We start from the raw sequence: 17,265 nt of genomic DNA, 5'->3' as shown, positions 1-17,265 counted from the left end.
CAGATTTTACATTTTTATTGGTTTATCGACACAAAAGATACAGCAGCTCATCAATTTTTCTCCAAGAGGGAATGTTGATAGTAAATTATTTTAAACACGTTGTTCAAAATCCTAGAATAAACACACAGAATTCTACAAGAGTATTTTACATGCTAATCTGACAGTTTTGACCATCAAACAAAACACCACTATTTGAGGAGGAATAAACATTGAAGAAAGACAAATCGAAAGTAAATGTTCAGTCTCAGGACACGGGCTGGCAGACTACTTTGGGTTCAATGCTGTTTACACAGCATCACTACAGTTCAACTCTTGAGGAATGCAGTTATCAATCTGAAATACACAAATCAAGTTCAATACACTCTAAGAGTCTGAATATTTAAATGCCCACTGGTCTCAGTAACCAGTATATAATACACATGGCTGCATTATGGGATCAGAGTGAAACCGTGTTGGTAAGCGGCCAAAAGGAAACCAAAAATAAAAACTTGAACACGCAATCAGAATGTCTAACTGCAAATGATTGTGGAGATAAATAATGCACATGCCTTGTGGTATGTAGTTCATGCTTTCAAGGAAGAACATAATACAATTCTAGTGTGATTTACAACTGCTCAGCAGCTTTCTGTTAATGTCTGCTTCAGTTCGTCTAGTAGATTTCCCAGAAGAGTGGAATCACTGCATTTCCCATCCACAGAGATAGAGTTATCACCCTATAAAAAAAATAAAATTGCAATTCTTCAGTACAAATGCAGACCGGTTAATTCACACTCCAGTAAAGTACTTTAATAAAGCCCACTTTTCAAATTCAATTTCATAACAGCTTCTCAGTATACAGAAAGGTGTCATAAGAAGGTTGGTAATATCACAAATATCCCAGCCACCCTGCTCATGGACAGTTTGTTCCATTCCCATCAGGAAACAGGCTAGACCACGTCTCCTCCAACTCCACCTGCGAAAGGAGGAAGAGTTGGGCATGGGGCTAACAAAACCATCCCGTAAAAACCCAGCTCTAACAGAAGCTCTTGTTCTCATCCTTGGGAAAGGAAGGATCTTTGAAGTATGCTATACCTGGGGATAACTTGAAAGACTGGGCCAGGATAGGGGACTCTGGGCGAGCTGCTGTTGGCGGCCTATGCCCCAAGTCGGGGTAATGGGCTTAAGTAAGCAAGCATCCTACTCCAGGACTACCAAACTCAAACAGTTGTTTTCCCCAAGCCATCAAGTTGATCAACACCTCTTTCCATTAACCTGCCTCAACACCACTACACCCATATCAACCACTCTGCACAGCTCCTCAGCACTGTCATTTTATACTAACACTTCACACCTCATACCTACACTGACACTGTTCTGTTTTTATCTGCCCTGCTGCTACCTAGAAGAGTTCCTCTTGCCAAGAATCAATCACTTTATCACTTCCTGTCAAGTGTCAAGTCACTGTTTATTGTCATTTCAACCATAACTGCTAGTACAGTACACAGTAAAAACGAGATGTTTTTCAGGACCATGGTGCTACATGAAACAGTACAAAAACTACACTGAACTATGTGAAAACAACACAGAGAAAAAAGAAACTACACTAGACTACAGACCTACCCAGGACTACATAAAGTGCACAAAATAGTGCAGGCATTACAATAAATAATAGACAAGACAATTAAGCACAGTACAGGGCAGTAAGTTGGTGTCAGTTCAGTCTCTGGGTATTGAGGAATCTGATAGCTTGGGGGAAGAAACTGTTACATAGTCTGGTCGTGAGAGCCCGAATGCTCCAGTGCCTTTTCCCAGATGGCAGGAGGGAGTGTCACCCTATGTTCAGATTTCTCTGCTATCTTACGTATAGAAGGCCATACTCAAACAGGTACTTGTATATTGTGGTTTGTACAGTGGCATGCAAAAGTCTGGGCACCCCTGGTCAAAATTTCTGTTTCTGTTACTGTTGTGAATAGCTAAGCGAGTAAAAGATGACCTGATTTCCAAAAGGCATAAAGTTAAAGATGACACATTTCTTTAATATTTTAAGCAAGATTACTTTTTTATTTCCATCTTTTAGTTTCAAAATAATAAAAAAGAAAAAGGGCCTGAAGCAAAAGTTTGGGCACCCTGCATGGTCAGTACTTAGTAACATCCCCTTTGGCAAGTATCACAGCTTGTAAATGCTTTCTGTAACCAGCTAAGAGTCTTTCAATTCTTGTTTGGGGGATTTTTGCCCATTCTTCTTTGCAAAAAGCTTCTAGTTCTGTGAGATCCTTGGGCTGTCTTGCATGCACTGCTCTTTTGAGGTCTATCCACAGGTTTTTGACGATGTACAAGGTCAGGGAACTGTGAGGGCCATGGCAAAACTTTCAGCTTGCACCTCTTGAGGTAGTCCGTTGTGGATTTTGAGGTGCGTTTAGGATCATTATCCTGTCGTAGAAGCCATCCTCTTTTCATCTTCAGCTTTTTTTTAAGACGGTGTGATGCTTCCTTCCAGAATTTGCTGGTATTTAATTGAACTCACTTCTTCCCTCTACCAGTGAAGTGTTCCCTGTGCCACTGGCTGCAACACAAGCCCAAAGCATGTTCGATCATTCCTGTGCGTAATAGCTGGAGCGGCGTTCTTTTCATGAAATTCTGCACCTTTTTTCTCCGAACATACCTTTGCTTATTGCAGCCAAAAAGTTCTATTTTTGTTAAAGTTCTATCAGTCCACAGGACTTGTTTCCAAAACGCATCAGGCTTGTTTAGATGTTCCTTTGCAAACTTCTGACGCTGAATTTTGTGCTGAAGTTGCAGGAAAGGTTTTCTTCTGATGACTCTTCCATGAAGGTCATATTTGTGCAGGTGCCTCTGCACAGTAGAACAGTGCACCACCACTCCAGAGTCTGCTAAATCTTCCTGAAGGTCTTTTGCAGTCAAACGGGGGTTTTGATTTGCCTTTTAGCAACCCTACGAGCAGTCTTCTTGGAAAATTTTCTTGCTCTTCCAGACTTCAACTGGACCTCCACTATTCCTGTTAACTGCCATTTCTTAATTATATTACGAACTGAGGAAACGGCTACCTGAAAACGCTTTGCTATTTTCTAACAGCCTTCTGCTTTGTGGGCATCATTTATTTTAATTCTCAGAGTGCTAGGCAGATGCTCAGAGGAGCCCATGGCTGTTGATTGTTGGGACAAGGTTTGAGGAGTCAAGGTATTTATAAAGCTTTGAAATTTGCATCACCTGGCCTTTCCTAATGATGACTGTGAACAAGCCATCGCCCTAACAAGCTAATTAAGGTCCGAGACCTTGGTATAAGTTATCTGAGAGCTCAAATCTCTTGGGAGCCCTATCTTTTGCATGGTGCTCCTTTCCTTTTCTCCCCCCCACTCTAAAATTGTACAAAACAAAAATAATACACTAATCTTGCTTAAAGTGTTGAAAAGAATGTTTCATCTTTAACTTTGACTTTTGGAGATCAGTTCATCTTCTACTCACTTAACTAATCATAGTAATAGAAATTTTGACCTGGGTGCCCGAACTTCTGCATGCCACTCTAGCACTGCTTTGTTTTTTAGGCTTATTGTGATTTTATTATATTGCACTGGATCGGAGTAACAAGCATTTTGTTCTCCTTTGTTCTTGTGTACTGAACAGTGACATTATATAGTCTTGAATCTTTGGCAATACACAAAATGCTGGAGAAACAGCAGGCCAGACAGCATCTATGGAAAAGAGTAAATCAAATCCTGATGAAGGGTCTCAGCTGTTAACTCTTTTCCATGGTTGCTGCCCGGCCTGCTGAATTCTTCCAGCATTGTGTGTGCGTTGCCTGGATTTCCAGCATCTGCAGATTTTCTACTGTTTGCGATCGAACCTTTTGCTCATTGGCTGTTTGTCCGCCCTGTTGGGTATGGTCTTTCACTGCTTCTATATGGCTATTATACTTACTGAGTATGCAGGCAAAAAAATGAATCTCAGGGTGTATATGGTGACATACATGTACTTTGAAATCCCAAGCTCCCTAATTAAGTCAGAAATTGCATTAACACTACTATCCTCAGCAATTAGAATCAAATGTTAACATTTGTCACTGCTGAATGATGAGAAATAATTAATTTCAGATCTGCTCCTGTATGCTTGTTCACCTACGATGCCCATAATGCAACAATCTTAGGTTTCTATGATCACATCTGGGCTGCCAAAGTGTTATCCTAAGTCCGAGGGCACTCTATCTTTTCCAGCAATATGGATTGATATACGGCACCTACAGCCTTTCACTGGCAGACAATTGTCAAGTGTCTGCAGAATAGCTGTCTCATAGGTAGATGACCTGCCATAGCGCATCTCACACAGGCTTCCAAGTAGGAATGATAAGACAACATCTGCTAACAATGGTATAAACTCTGGACTTAATTCTTCTGAAGTAGATAGGAGAGGAAAGCAACCCAAATGATTACATAAACTATAAAATATTGATGTGAATTACCTGTACTATGTTCCCAAAACACACATCAAATTTGGTGACTTTCAGTGGGAGGGGGTCTTAAAATTTTCAAACCAAATGGATCTTTATTACCATATTAACAATGTCTACCTAATCCCAAAAAGTACTAACATCTTTGAGCACAAGGACTATGCAGTTTCTGAAGCAACTATGAACGTAGGGCCCGAGGGAGCGTAATGGAACGGAAGGACTTTGGAATACGAGTCTTCATCTTTGGCCCTTTACCTTTTCCATCTGTCACCTCTCAGGTTCTCATTTCATCCCCCTGCTTATTCATACACCCAGCATCTTCCCCCCACCTTCTTATTCTGGCTTCTTGTCCCTTCCTTTCCATTCTTAATGAAGGGTCTCAGCCCAAAACAGCCACTCTTTATTCCCTTCCATTCTGCTGCCCAACCGGCTGAATTTCTCCAGCGTTTTGTGTGCTTTATGTGAAATACAAGAGCATAAATTGTTGAAAGTACATCACGCTGATGAAAAAAGAGATCAATGATCAGAGTTGGGACACTATGTTGCATTATGTACAAATTGTTGTTGACTTGTACTTGGAATAACGTGTACAGTTTAGGTAATCCTTTTATAGGCAAGATGTGATGAAACTGGAAACAGCACAGAAAAGGTTTACCAGGACATTGCCAGGACTAAAAGGCCTGAGTCATAGGAAGAGGTTGGTCAGGCCAGATCTTTACTCCTTGGAATGCAAGAGAATAAGGGGTGACCTTAGAGAAATGCTTAAAATTATCAGTCATGGGTATGGTGGATGGTCATAGTCTTTTCCCCCAGGTATGGAAGTTCAGAACTAGGGGTCTTAGTTTTAAGGTGAAAGGGCAAAGATTTAAAAGGGTCCTGAGGGCTAAGTTTTTCCACCAGAGGGTAGTGAGTATATGAAATAAGTACTAGAAGAAGTGGCCAAGGAAGGTACAACAGTATCTTTTAAGAAACACTCAAATGTACACAGAGGGACAGGGCTAGAGCATGGACCAATACCATTAAGCAAGGTTAAACCCCAGGTTGGGAACCCCTGGTTTGACAGCAGGGCCTGTATCCATGCTAGGTTGCTCTGTGACTTTAAATATAAAAGTGGGCCTACTCTGGAGCCAAGTTTGAAACTATGTGTGTCTTTCCAGTTTTAACCTTATTCTCAATCAACATATGGAAAACAAAACAATAATATCACCCTGAAATAAGCAAAGTAAACATCTATGAGAGATACAAAATGGAAAAAATGTTAGAGTTTTAAATGTTCCCACACCTCAAAGCAAGTGCTTAATTCACAGCCAACTTAAATGGGGCAAAATGATCAGATTACAATGATGGCATCACAGGCTGGTTGTCAATAGCTGATGGGGGTTAGGTAATGCTTATATCACAATTTTCTTGTTATTGATTAATACTCACCATTTTCACCAAAAGACACATGTGATGACCCTGAATGGAACGACTATACATAGATGCACATGAATTGATACGTTCCACAACTAGAAGAATGCAAAGAAACATTTTACTGTCAAACTCTCCTGTTTCTAGAACAAAATATGAAGTCTTTATAAAGTAGGAAATAGTAAACTTAAAGGAATTATTATTGTAGAAATTTATTACGTATCTTGGGGAGATAAAAGATGCTGTGGGTAGTCACAGCAAGTGAATATTGTTGCAGTGGGTAATTGGAACTGCTCCTTATTGTAACCAAAACTTCCACAACAGATTTAACCAAGATATCACATTATTCAGAAGATAATGAACCACATTACATCCAGATAACAACCTGAAGACTTTGTATACCAATAAAAAAAAATAAGTTTTAATCAATAACGCTAAAACCCGATTTACTACAACTGATCACTTTTCCTGTGATTAAACTGTAGACATTTTCCACTTTGGTGAAATAAGATACTGATGATCTTAAAAAACATCAATGCAAGGACAATTTGAATGATGAGAGAGTGAGTGTGAGAGATCAACTTCCCAATGAGAACAGTTATCTCTTTCATTAACTAACAGGTCCCTGACTAAAGATTTGCTGGCAAGTGCATTTTGAGCGCTCGTTTTCTACACTATCTGCAAGGCAATGTATTTCTGGCAAAATTCTTGCAAATATACAAGAATGAAACATGTTCTGGCCAGAATTTTAAGATGACTTTTACAATTATTTGAACAATGTTCAAACTTGATTACATAAATTGAAACCATTATTAATGAATTGTTTGTATCTGAGGTAGAATTGAAAGATGATGCTTTGAATGCAAATAGATCACTAAATCTTAGAAAAGAACTTCTGTCTTCACTGCTTTGGGACGAATGAGAATTCAGTTTCACAGGAAATTAACAAATGCCAGCTTCATGCTAAGGGAGTTGTAATGTTCGATCCACTACAAGAGCCTCAGAATTATCTACTCTGATGATGAGCCTTTCTGTGACAATCGTCACATTATGCTGGGAATGCATTATGAAGTCTAAAAGTAAGGATGAGTTTCTATTGTATCGTACAAAAGATGCACTAGATTCAGACAATTTCAATGGGAACCAGCATTTGGGCATAACAGATACAACACTGCATACGTGTCAAGTTCATATATTGTTGAAATCAAATAAGAGCTAGCAAGAGAATGCATGGGGAGAGGAAAGGTTCAAGTTAAATGTTAATCCAAAAACACTTTGTCCACTTGAAAGAAAATGATGACAGAGAAGAGCATTCAACCAGTATGATCCTTGCTTCTTTCACAATGTTAAAATAGGGAATAAGAGAGCGTTTTCTATAGGCCTAGAATGCTCTTCTGTGACTTAGAATGGGTACTTCATGCAGCTATTATTTCTATTCAGTGAATTTCCAGCCAACTCCGACAGTACTACGTCAGCTGTGAATGGGTCACGTACATTCAAATGATTCTCAAGTGGTTGCGAGGAAGTGCAAGAAACAAATTCAAACTAAGAAATACAAAAGTACCAGAGAAGTGATGATGAAAGCAAATCTTTGCCAGAAGAAGTTGGAATGAAATACTGATTCTGTCCACTTTGATTGAACTCATCTTTAGTTCACCAGACTCCAGCAATTTTGCAAACGCGTCACTGCAAAAGAAGAAGCATTTTAGAAACAAAAATCAAACTAGAGACTAAGGAATAATATCATTTCTATTGGTATGAAACTCAGTGTTGGGGTGCTGCGTTCATTCCACACTAACGTATGGAAGCGAATGTTAGACAATATCAAAGCAAAATGAGGGAAAACTTGAGGCTGCAGAAATGTGGTTTTTGAGAAGAAAGATGAAAATATCACAGAAGGACAGAATTACAAATGAGGAAGTGATGTGAAAAGCTGGAATAAGAGCTGAATTCAATCAGGAAACAGCAGCTGGAATTTCTGGGACATGTACTGAGGAAAGAGAAGCTCAAACTGCTCGTAGCTATGGGAAAAGTTGGTGGAAAGGAAAGTGGCTGTCAACTGCACATGACATTCATGAGTTACATCAAGGGATGGACAGGCAAAAGTTTTGAAGAGTTTATTAGAACTTCTCAGATTAAAGACAGATGGAAGACCACGATCACCCACATCGTATGAATGGGAATATAATGATATTGATGAATCAAGAATCATAAAAGAATCACACAGTGATACTAGAGCCCACACATTTTCAGTAACAGACCGTGAATTAAAAAACATTTTATACACATCTCAAAGATTCCCAACAACCAGTCTAATCAGGAGAACGTTTCTACTTTGAGTTTATTTACACTTAACTCAGTTTGCAATTACCCATCAAGTTACTAGAAACAATATGCCCAGCAGATTTTGCTTGCATAGTCTGAATTATACTTAAAACACAATGCAAGAATACCTGGGAGTTCTTGAATTCTCTGGTTGCTGGCAAAGAATGCAATATTTGTTGCCCATCTTAAGTAATCTATGTTGATAGGCAAGAAGGCATCTTCTTGAAAAATAAATCACTTTGCGCACTTTTACATTGGACATTGAGTCAATTAGATTGTGAAATTTAAGACGATTGGGGTGGAGGGGGGGGGGGTTCCAGGTTCCCTTTCTAAAGGATTTTAATCAACTGTGTAGGCTCGTACAAAACAAAAACTCCAATGGTACAATGGGTACCTTCCTCCTGTTTGTTTAGAAGCTCAGGATTAGAATCAGTTTATTGTCCATATTTCATAGGATGTGAGATTTGTTATGTTGAGGCAGCAGTACAGATGTGACTTATCAGCTGTGGTTGGCAGACCATCTAGAAGGAAAACTCCGATCTCAAGCCTCCACTGCCTTGTGGCTATATCTACTCTTGGGGAAGGCCTTAGGAGTAAACCCTGGAGAAAAATACTGAGCTGGAAACCCTAAGGCAGTCAAACTGCATCAGTCTCTGCCGTTCCTTTGGTTCATCAGATGCATGGAAAGGGGGAGCTTGTTATATGGGCAACAGTTTGCTCTCCATAGATGCTTGTGTACCTAGACAACCAGGACGCAATATCCATGGACGACCCTAACCACCGGAGGGCCTCATTACAATGCAATTACTATAAGTTACAAAAAAAAGCAAATAGCGCAAAAGGACTATCTACTTATTGGATTTATAATTTCTTGGCATTGCTTGCTCTCCAACATGACTGTCAAACAGCATCGCTACATTTGTAAGCAAACACAGTTGATACAAATAAGCCCTGCTTATTTTGATAATCAGTTCTAAAAGTTTGAGTTATTGATATAAACAGTTGTTTTAATATTATGCCCTTAAATTACAAGTTTGGAAGTTGAAAAGTTTGCAAGCTTCCACTTAATTGTTTTCATTCTAAAACCTTTCACAAAGTCTTGTTAATTTGCAAAAATTTATCAGTTATTCAACAAATTAAACATTGATTAAAATTAAACAGTTTAATCTGTTTGAATTTTTATATTAACTAAGAGTTCTCAAAATTGACTTGAGAAATGTTGGACTCATTGAAATGCCAGATATGCCAAATCATGACTTTTTTGGATAGATTTTCCAGATGTGCAAGGAGTTAAAACTAGAAAGACTGATAAGGAAGTTCTCATTGAGCCACGGGTTAACAAAATACATTGTTTTCCCACAACTGACCAAATTCGATGGTTTTACTCATTTTGTGTTAAAACCAGAGTATATATGTCATCATTTCATTAATTGGAGGAGTTAATCATCCAGGATGAATACATATCGATTGTATGACCAAACATTCAAGGGATCTTTGAGGCCGCCCATTGGTTGAGGTTGACCATGGATGATGCGTTTCCACTGTCTACATAAGCAAGCTAGGGCAGTATGATATGGAGAGCATTGCCCATGCAGCAGGATTCCCTTCGCCAAGCAGCTGATGAATTCAAGATCGATGCAGAGACCAATACAGTTTAGCACCAGTGACATCATAGGAGTTGCCAGTCAGTGTTGAACTCAATGTAGGACTGCCTTAGGGACTCCAGCTTTGGATTCCCCCCCCCCCCCCCCCCCCCCACCAGTTTACTCCCAAAGCCTTCTCCATGAGTGAGTATAACCACCAAGGCAGCGGAGGTCAGAGAACAGTTTCAAGGGATCAAAAGTTCAACAATTCTGACACTGCACCTAGATCACACTTTTACCATATAGGAAAGATAACAAATTGGCACTGTACATCCATCAGACATCTGGCCAAGTAGTAGGAGTTCTGAGTGGTGGATAGACCTTAACCAGGGTATCACAGAGCACCGCAATAGCCATTCATAGTTTGCCTGCTTTTAAAGGCTTATGAAAAACAGTACTTTGCAATAGTCTTATGTATATATAAATAATTAGGATGCTGAAGAAGTAATTTTATGTGCTGCACTGTATTGCTGCTGCAAAAAAAAACAAATTTCATGACATACGAGTGTTGATAAACTTGATTCTGATATGGGTCTCTACTGTGGACTGGGAGTGGGAAAGGCGGCAGGGAGAGGGGAACCATGGCCAAGAAAAGGAGAAGGGAGAGGGGAGGGAGTGGGAAGCACCAGAGAGACAAAAGGTATGTTTGTGTTTTTGTTTACATACACACAGTTGTGGGTGCTTGGAATGTGCTGGCAGAGGTAGTGATAAATGCAGATACATTGGGGACATTTAAGAGACTTTTAGGCACGTGGATGAAAGAAAACTGGAGGGTTATGTAGGAGGGAAGGGTTATATTAATTCTAGCATAGGTTAAAAGGTTGGCACAACATTGTGGGCCAAAGGTCATGTACCGTGCTGTAGAGTTCTATGTACAGAGGTACAACAATGGATTGAGATAGTACAAGGGACAGCAAATACAGGATGCACAATAAGTTGCAGAGAAAGGGCAACACTTTAGAATACAAATAATGTATTTTACTGCTTATTATTTAGCTTTATCTATCAAATTAGAACTGCGTTCAAATGAACTAGGTCACCATCGTACGTTAAAAAGGCGAGATGTGAATTGCATCCAGACTCTCTCCAGCACGTCACTGCTCGGGTCAATGCAGTAAAACAGACAGCCAGCTGAACGGGTATCTGACCTCTAGCCTTTCATCGTACACAGGCTGATCAGCAAATATTTATTTATTTAGAGGTAGAGCACTAAACACGCCCTTCTAGCCCAAAGCTACACATTACCCAGTAACCCGACTATTAACCCTAGCCTAATCACAGGACAATTTACAAAGACCTATTAACCTACAAATTGATAGGTATTCGGACTGTGGGAGGAAACTGCAGCACCTAGAGGAAACCCATACAGTAATGAGGGAAATGTTCAAGCTCCTTAGAGACGGCGCTGGAATTGAAATCCGAACTCTGGCACCTGAGTTCTAATAGCATCGCGTTGCTACTCTACCATGGTGCCCACTAACAGCTGACTTCACACTAACAAAATCACTAATAGCTGATGGTTCCAGATGGAACTGCTTGCTACCAGTCCACGTTATTAAACTGCAACGAAGTTAAGACTTTATTCTGTGATGGCTGAAGTTCAGATCCTCTGAAATTCACATTGAATGGAACCGTCCCATTAAAGCTGAAAAGTTTGAAAACTAACCTATAACAAGGCGTCGTGATCATGTACGAAGTGCAAGTGAAGTGCAACTTAAAATCCAGTTTTTCATGAGAAGATCCATCATCTGTCTGGAAAGAAAAGGTAATATAAAAGACTGAATAACACCCACAAGAAATACAGAAATAAAAATGAGCTGTCAATTGAACTTACTTTGACTATAAATGTAAGTGTTCCTTTCAGCTTCTGTGGCATGACAATGCTTTCCACAGTAAACACAAACCGAGCTTCATTTGAAACATCTTCGAAACAAATTGCATTCGGTTAGTTTTCATAAAATATAGAACAGTACAGACCTTTCAACCTACTCCACAATGTCTAACCCTTCCATTTCACACAGTCCCCCATTTTTCTTTCATCACGATGCCTTTCTTAAGAGTCACTTAAACATCCCTAAAGCATCTGCCTCTACCACCATTCCTGGCAGCACGTTCCACACTCCCATCACTCTGTAAAAAAAAAAATTACCTTTGCCTACCTCCCTATACTTTCCTCAAATCACCTTAAAATTATACTCTTTCACATTGTCTATTTCCACCTTGTTGGTTGTCCACTCTATGTCTCTTATCATAGATAATTCTAAAGAAGCAGTAGTAAATGTAATTGAATAATGATCATTTTATGAACATGCATCAGGGACACAAATATATACGACGGGTGATTGATAAGTTCGTGGCCCAAGGTAAAAGGAGTCAATTTTAGAAAACCCAGCACATTTACTTTTCAACATAGTCCCCTCCTACATTTACACACTTAGGCTACATCCACACTATACCGGATAATTTTGAATACGCCGGTTTCGCGTAAAAATGATAGGCGTCCACACTATGCGTTTTAAAAAATATCTCTGTCCACATTGAAACGGAGATTTCTTTGAATCTCCTCCTACTGTGCATGCGCAGGACACATCTACCGAAAACAAGTGACATGTTTGGTGTTGAATCTCACTGTGAAAGATGGTGCTTGTTTGTTCAGTTAAAGACTAGAAAAACTTAAACGATGGGCAGCTGTTGACTCTTGCGGAGGAAGATTTAAAAGTTAAAAAACAAATACTGAAGCGTATGGAGGCAACCAACAGGGAGTTCACGGACTGTATGACCCAGCTGATGACGAACATTGAAAAACTGACTAACTCGGTTGCGTTAATAAAGCACCTTGTTAAATGTGTAAAACATGTCTGCATCAGTACTATCTTGTATTTCCATACAATATTACACTGGGCTGTTACACATCTATTGTCAGAGAAGTACTTGCATAAATAGGTAAACCACCTTCATACGAGCAACGGCAATGTGAGTACAGTATACTTATTTATTCACTAAGTTATGGGTCAAAGTATTTGGTGAGTACATTTCTAACTCTTCTGGCTTCAGTCTTGTTGCTGTCTGTTCTGAAATGGTTAGGTTGTGTTCAAGAAAACAATGAAATGGCGCGCTGCCATCTGACAGCATTTTCAGATTTCTCTGGTTACCTCGTCCACACTGACCTGCCCTAGTGGCGTTTTCAAAAATACCCACCCTGGAAAGCATTTCTGAAAAACTCCGGTTTCAGGGGACGAAAACACCATTTTAGTGTGGACGGAGGGTAAAAACGAAGAGAAAAAACTTTGGTTACGGATTTATCTGGCGTAGTGTGGACGTAGCTTCATATTAGCCATTTCTGCCCTAGGGGACAGTCTCTGGGTGTATCCACTTCATGTCCCCTCCTACATTTACACACTTAGTCCAGCGGTCGTGGAGCAAACGGATCTTGGATCTCCAGACAGTGTCCACATCGGGGTGATTGATAAGTTTGTGGCCTAAGGTAGAAGGAGATGCATTATACAGCTCGTTACATGCACATGCAGTTCAACTGAGTGATTATGCAGAAAAATTGACGTTAATAACATCAAGGGTGATTGATAGGTTCGTGGCCTAAGGTAGGAGATGAGTTAACAACTTCAAACTTTCTGCATAATCACTCAGAGTTGAGCTGTATGTGCATGTAATGAGAGCTGTATAACTCATCTCCTACCTTAGGCCACAAACTTATCAATCACCCATCTGTGGACTGTCTGGAGGTCCAAGATACGTATGTTCCACAACTGCTGGACTAAGTGTGTAAATGTAGGAGGGGACTATGCTGAAAATAAATGTGCTAGGTTTTCTAAAATTGACTCCTCGTATTGCTAAGTGACACACACAAAATGCTGGAGGAACACAGCAGGTCAGGGAGCATCTATGGAGAGGAATAGAGAATTGATATTTCTGGCCAAAACCCTTCATCAGTCCTGCCTGACCTGCGAAGATCCCCCAGCAACTTGTGTATAACTCTGGATTTCGGCATTGGCAGCATCACATGTTTATATGCTTAAGCAATCTCAGAATTTAAGAAGAAACAAAGCATCGTCTTGCATGCATTCAGCATGCACATTGTTCCACTATTTTAAAGTGATACAGATTGCTGCCCCTTTTCATTTATTGAGATGTAACATGAACAGGTCCATCTGGTCTTTTGAGCTGTGCTGTCCAGCAATTCACAATTTAACCCTAGCCTAATCACGGGACAATTTATAATGACCAATTAACCTACCAATAAGAATGTCTTTGGACTGTGGGAGAAACCACAGTACCTGGAGGAAACTCATGTGGTCACTGAGAGAATGTACTAACTCCATATAGCCAGCAGCGGGAATTGAATCTGGGTCATAGGTACTGTAAACTATTGAGCTAACGATGGTGCTACTGTGCCACCCTGTGGTGTGCAGATTCCTTCACAGGCACAATGGGTATAAAAAGTGTATGACAACAAATTAACAATGGATTCTGTAACTGATAATGCTATACCAAATCCCGTGGTTTCTGGTGATGGAATATGGATCTATACAGTGCCTATGAAAAGTATTCACCCATGCTTGGAAGCGTACGTTTTATTGTTCTACAGCATTAAATCAGGGAATTTAATTTGGCGTTTTTGACACTGATCAACAAAAAAGACTCATGCCAAAATGAAAACAGATCTCGACAAAGTGATCTAAATTAATTACAAATATAAAACTCAAAATAATTGACTGCATAAGTATTCACCCCTTCAAGTCAGTATTTAGTAGATGCACCTTTCCACATCTGGACACTGCAATTTTTCCCCATTCTTCTTTACAAAACTGCTCAAGTTCTGTTAGATGGCACGGGGATCATGAGTGACCAGCCCTTTTCAAGTCCAGCCACAAATTTCCAATTAGATTGAAGTGTGGACTCTGACTTGGCCACTCCAGGACATTAACTTTGTTGTCTTTAAGCCATTCCTGTGTAGCTTTGGCTTTATGCTTGGGATCATTGTCTTGCTGGCAAAGACATCTCCTAAGTCGCAGTTCTCTTGCAGAATGCCTTGTATTTTCCTCTAGGATTTCCCTATAATTTGCTGCATTCATTTTATCCTCTACCTTCACAAGCCTTCCATGGGCTGCTGCAGTGAAGCATCACAACAGCATGATGCAACCACCACTGTGCTTCATGGTGGGGATGGTGTGTTTTTGATGATGTGCAGTGTTTGGCTTATACCAAACATAGCACTTATTCCGATGACCAAAAAGCTCAATTTTGGTTTCATCAGACCATAGAATCTTCTTCATCATCTGACTTCAGTCTCCCACATGCCTTCTGGTCTCTTTGTACCTCTCCCATAAAGCTGTGACTAGTGAAGCACCTAAGCAACAGTTGTATGCTCTGTCTCTCCCATCTCAACCACTGAAGCTTGTAACTCCTCTAGAGTTGTCATAGGCCTCTTGGTGGCCTCCCTCACTAGTCCCCTTCTTGCATGGTCACTCAGTTTTTGAGGACAGCCTGCTCTAGTCAGATTTACAGCTGTGCCATATTCTTTCCAGTTCTTGATGATTGACTTAACTGTACTCAAGGGATATTCAGTGACTCGGAAATTTTCTTGTATCCATCTCCTGATGTGCTTTTCAATAATCTTTTTGTGGAGTTGCTAAGAGTGTTCTTTTGTCTTCATAGTGTAGTTTTTGCCAGGATACTGACTCAACAGCATTTGGATCTTCCAGATACAGGTGCATTTTTACTACAATCAATTGAAACAACTTGACTGCACACAAATGATCTCCATTTAACTAATTAAGTGACTTCTAAAACCAATTGGATGCACCAGTGATGATTTGGTGTGTCATATTAAAGGGGGCAAATACTCATGCAATCAAGTATTTTGTGTTTTATATTTGTAATTAATTTAGATCACTTTGGCAAGATCGGTTTTCACTTTGACACGAAAGTATTTTTCTGTTGATCAGTGCCGGAAAAGGCCAAATCAAATTCACTGTGATTTAATGTTGTAAAACAATCAAACATGAAAACTTCCAAGGAGGGACATACACTTTTTACAGGTACTATAACTCTTGCCTTGGTGAGACAGGTGGGTGAGTAGTTTAGTTTGGGAAATGGTATGCCTCTTATACTGAGCATGGGCTTGGGTTTTATGCCATTCCAGGAATCAGTAAGGACATTACATTTTTATTTCTGTCCAAGTGGTTTTGAGAATATTTTGAGAATGATTTCCTTTGCCCACCTTGTAATTTTGTCCTGTGACTAAGTTTGGAAAAGTGTGTTTGCCGCAGAAAATTTGAAATTGGTATAGCATTCACGTAAAAGAAATGATCCAAGTAACGAAAGGCATGTGAAGACTCCTGAACAAATATAAAAAATAAAACCCCACGACTAAGAAATACTCTAAAAAGAAACCAGAACATCTAGGGCATTGATCAGTCAATAACCGTAAGCCTTCTCATGATTTCCAGCACTTATCATTTTTCCAGCAACTGCAGAATTTTATTTATTTTTAAAGATATTTACAAGAATGAGTTTCGTAATATTGTTTATTCTTTTTTTTTTATTTAGAGATATATCACTTGTGCCAACAGGCTCTGGGACAGCTTCTTCCACCAGGCCATCAGACTGATTAACTCACGCTGATTTGAGTGTATTTCTATATTACATCGACTGTTCTACTTATTATAAATTACTATGACGACACATTTAGATGGGGACGTAATGTAAAGATTTTTACTCCTCATGTATGTGAAGGATGCAAGAAATAAATTCAATTCAAAACAGCAGTTTAACAGGCCTTTCTGGCACAACCCAATTACACCCATGTATCCAATTAACCTACTAGCCCCTATGTCTTCAGAGTGTTTCTTTGGAATGTAGGGAGGAAATCAAGGCACACGAAGGAAACTCACATGGTCACGAGGAGAACATACAAACCTTTTTCCCTCCATAATTATTGACTGTGATGAATTGAACTTGATCGCTGGTGCTGTAATAGCATGCCACCGCTCTTCTGGGGGCATTTATTCTCCCGTAAAGTTTAAACAAATTTTCTACAGTGGTTCTGCAGCACAGTATAATCCAGAAGCAAACAAAATTACTCATTGTAGCACTTTAATGAAGTGTCTTACCAGGTGGGAGTTGGAATGGAACTGATATACCATCATGTATGGAGGACCCTTCTGGTCGGATCAGTTTAGTGTTTAGAGAATCTAAAACATTAAAGTCCATCGATTTGAGATAACCATTACTTTGGTTTTCAAAGATGACTGATACAACAACTTGACTACCATCTTGAAGATTTCCTTGAATATCATACATCTAGCAAAAAAGTTAAAAGAAAACATCATGTATAAAGTACTTTTGGAAAAAGTTATTATATTTTATACCCTAGCTAATCACCCCTGGTATTGCAATGGAGGAATCCAAGACGAAACATAGTACCTG

General features: G+C 39.6%; 1 protein-coding gene across 1 annotated transcript in view; it reads right to left on the bottom strand.

Moving 5' to 3' along the window:
- The window catches only part of ap3d1 (adaptor related protein complex 3 subunit delta 1), a 102,779-nt gene continuing 85,514 nt past the window's right edge, over positions 1 to 17,265 (bottom strand). The window contains exons 28-33 of the mRNA XM_059991085.1: positions 16,950 to 17,139; positions 11,654 to 11,742; positions 11,486 to 11,571; positions 7,416 to 7,537; positions 5,870 to 5,949; positions 1 to 713 (exon numbers count right to left, since the gene is read on the bottom strand). Coding sequence (XP_059847068.1) covers positions 615 to 713; positions 5,870 to 5,949; positions 7,416 to 7,537; positions 11,486 to 11,571; positions 11,654 to 11,742; positions 16,950 to 17,139 — 666 coding nt within the window. The 3' untranslated portion in view covers positions 1 to 614. The remainder of the gene's footprint in view (positions 714 to 5,869; positions 5,950 to 7,415; positions 7,538 to 11,485; positions 11,572 to 11,653; positions 11,743 to 16,949; positions 17,140 to 17,265) is intronic.

This window comes from Hypanus sabinus, chromosome 16, assembly GCF_030144855.1.
Source record: "Hypanus sabinus isolate sHypSab1 chromosome 16, sHypSab1.hap1, whole genome shotgun sequence".
Taxonomy (NCBI): Eukaryota; Metazoa; Chordata; class Chondrichthyes; order Myliobatiformes; family Dasyatidae; genus Hypanus; species Hypanus sabinus.
The sequence above is the reverse complement of the archived record's forward strand: the minus strand, read 5'-3'. Positions and strand labels throughout refer to the sequence as shown.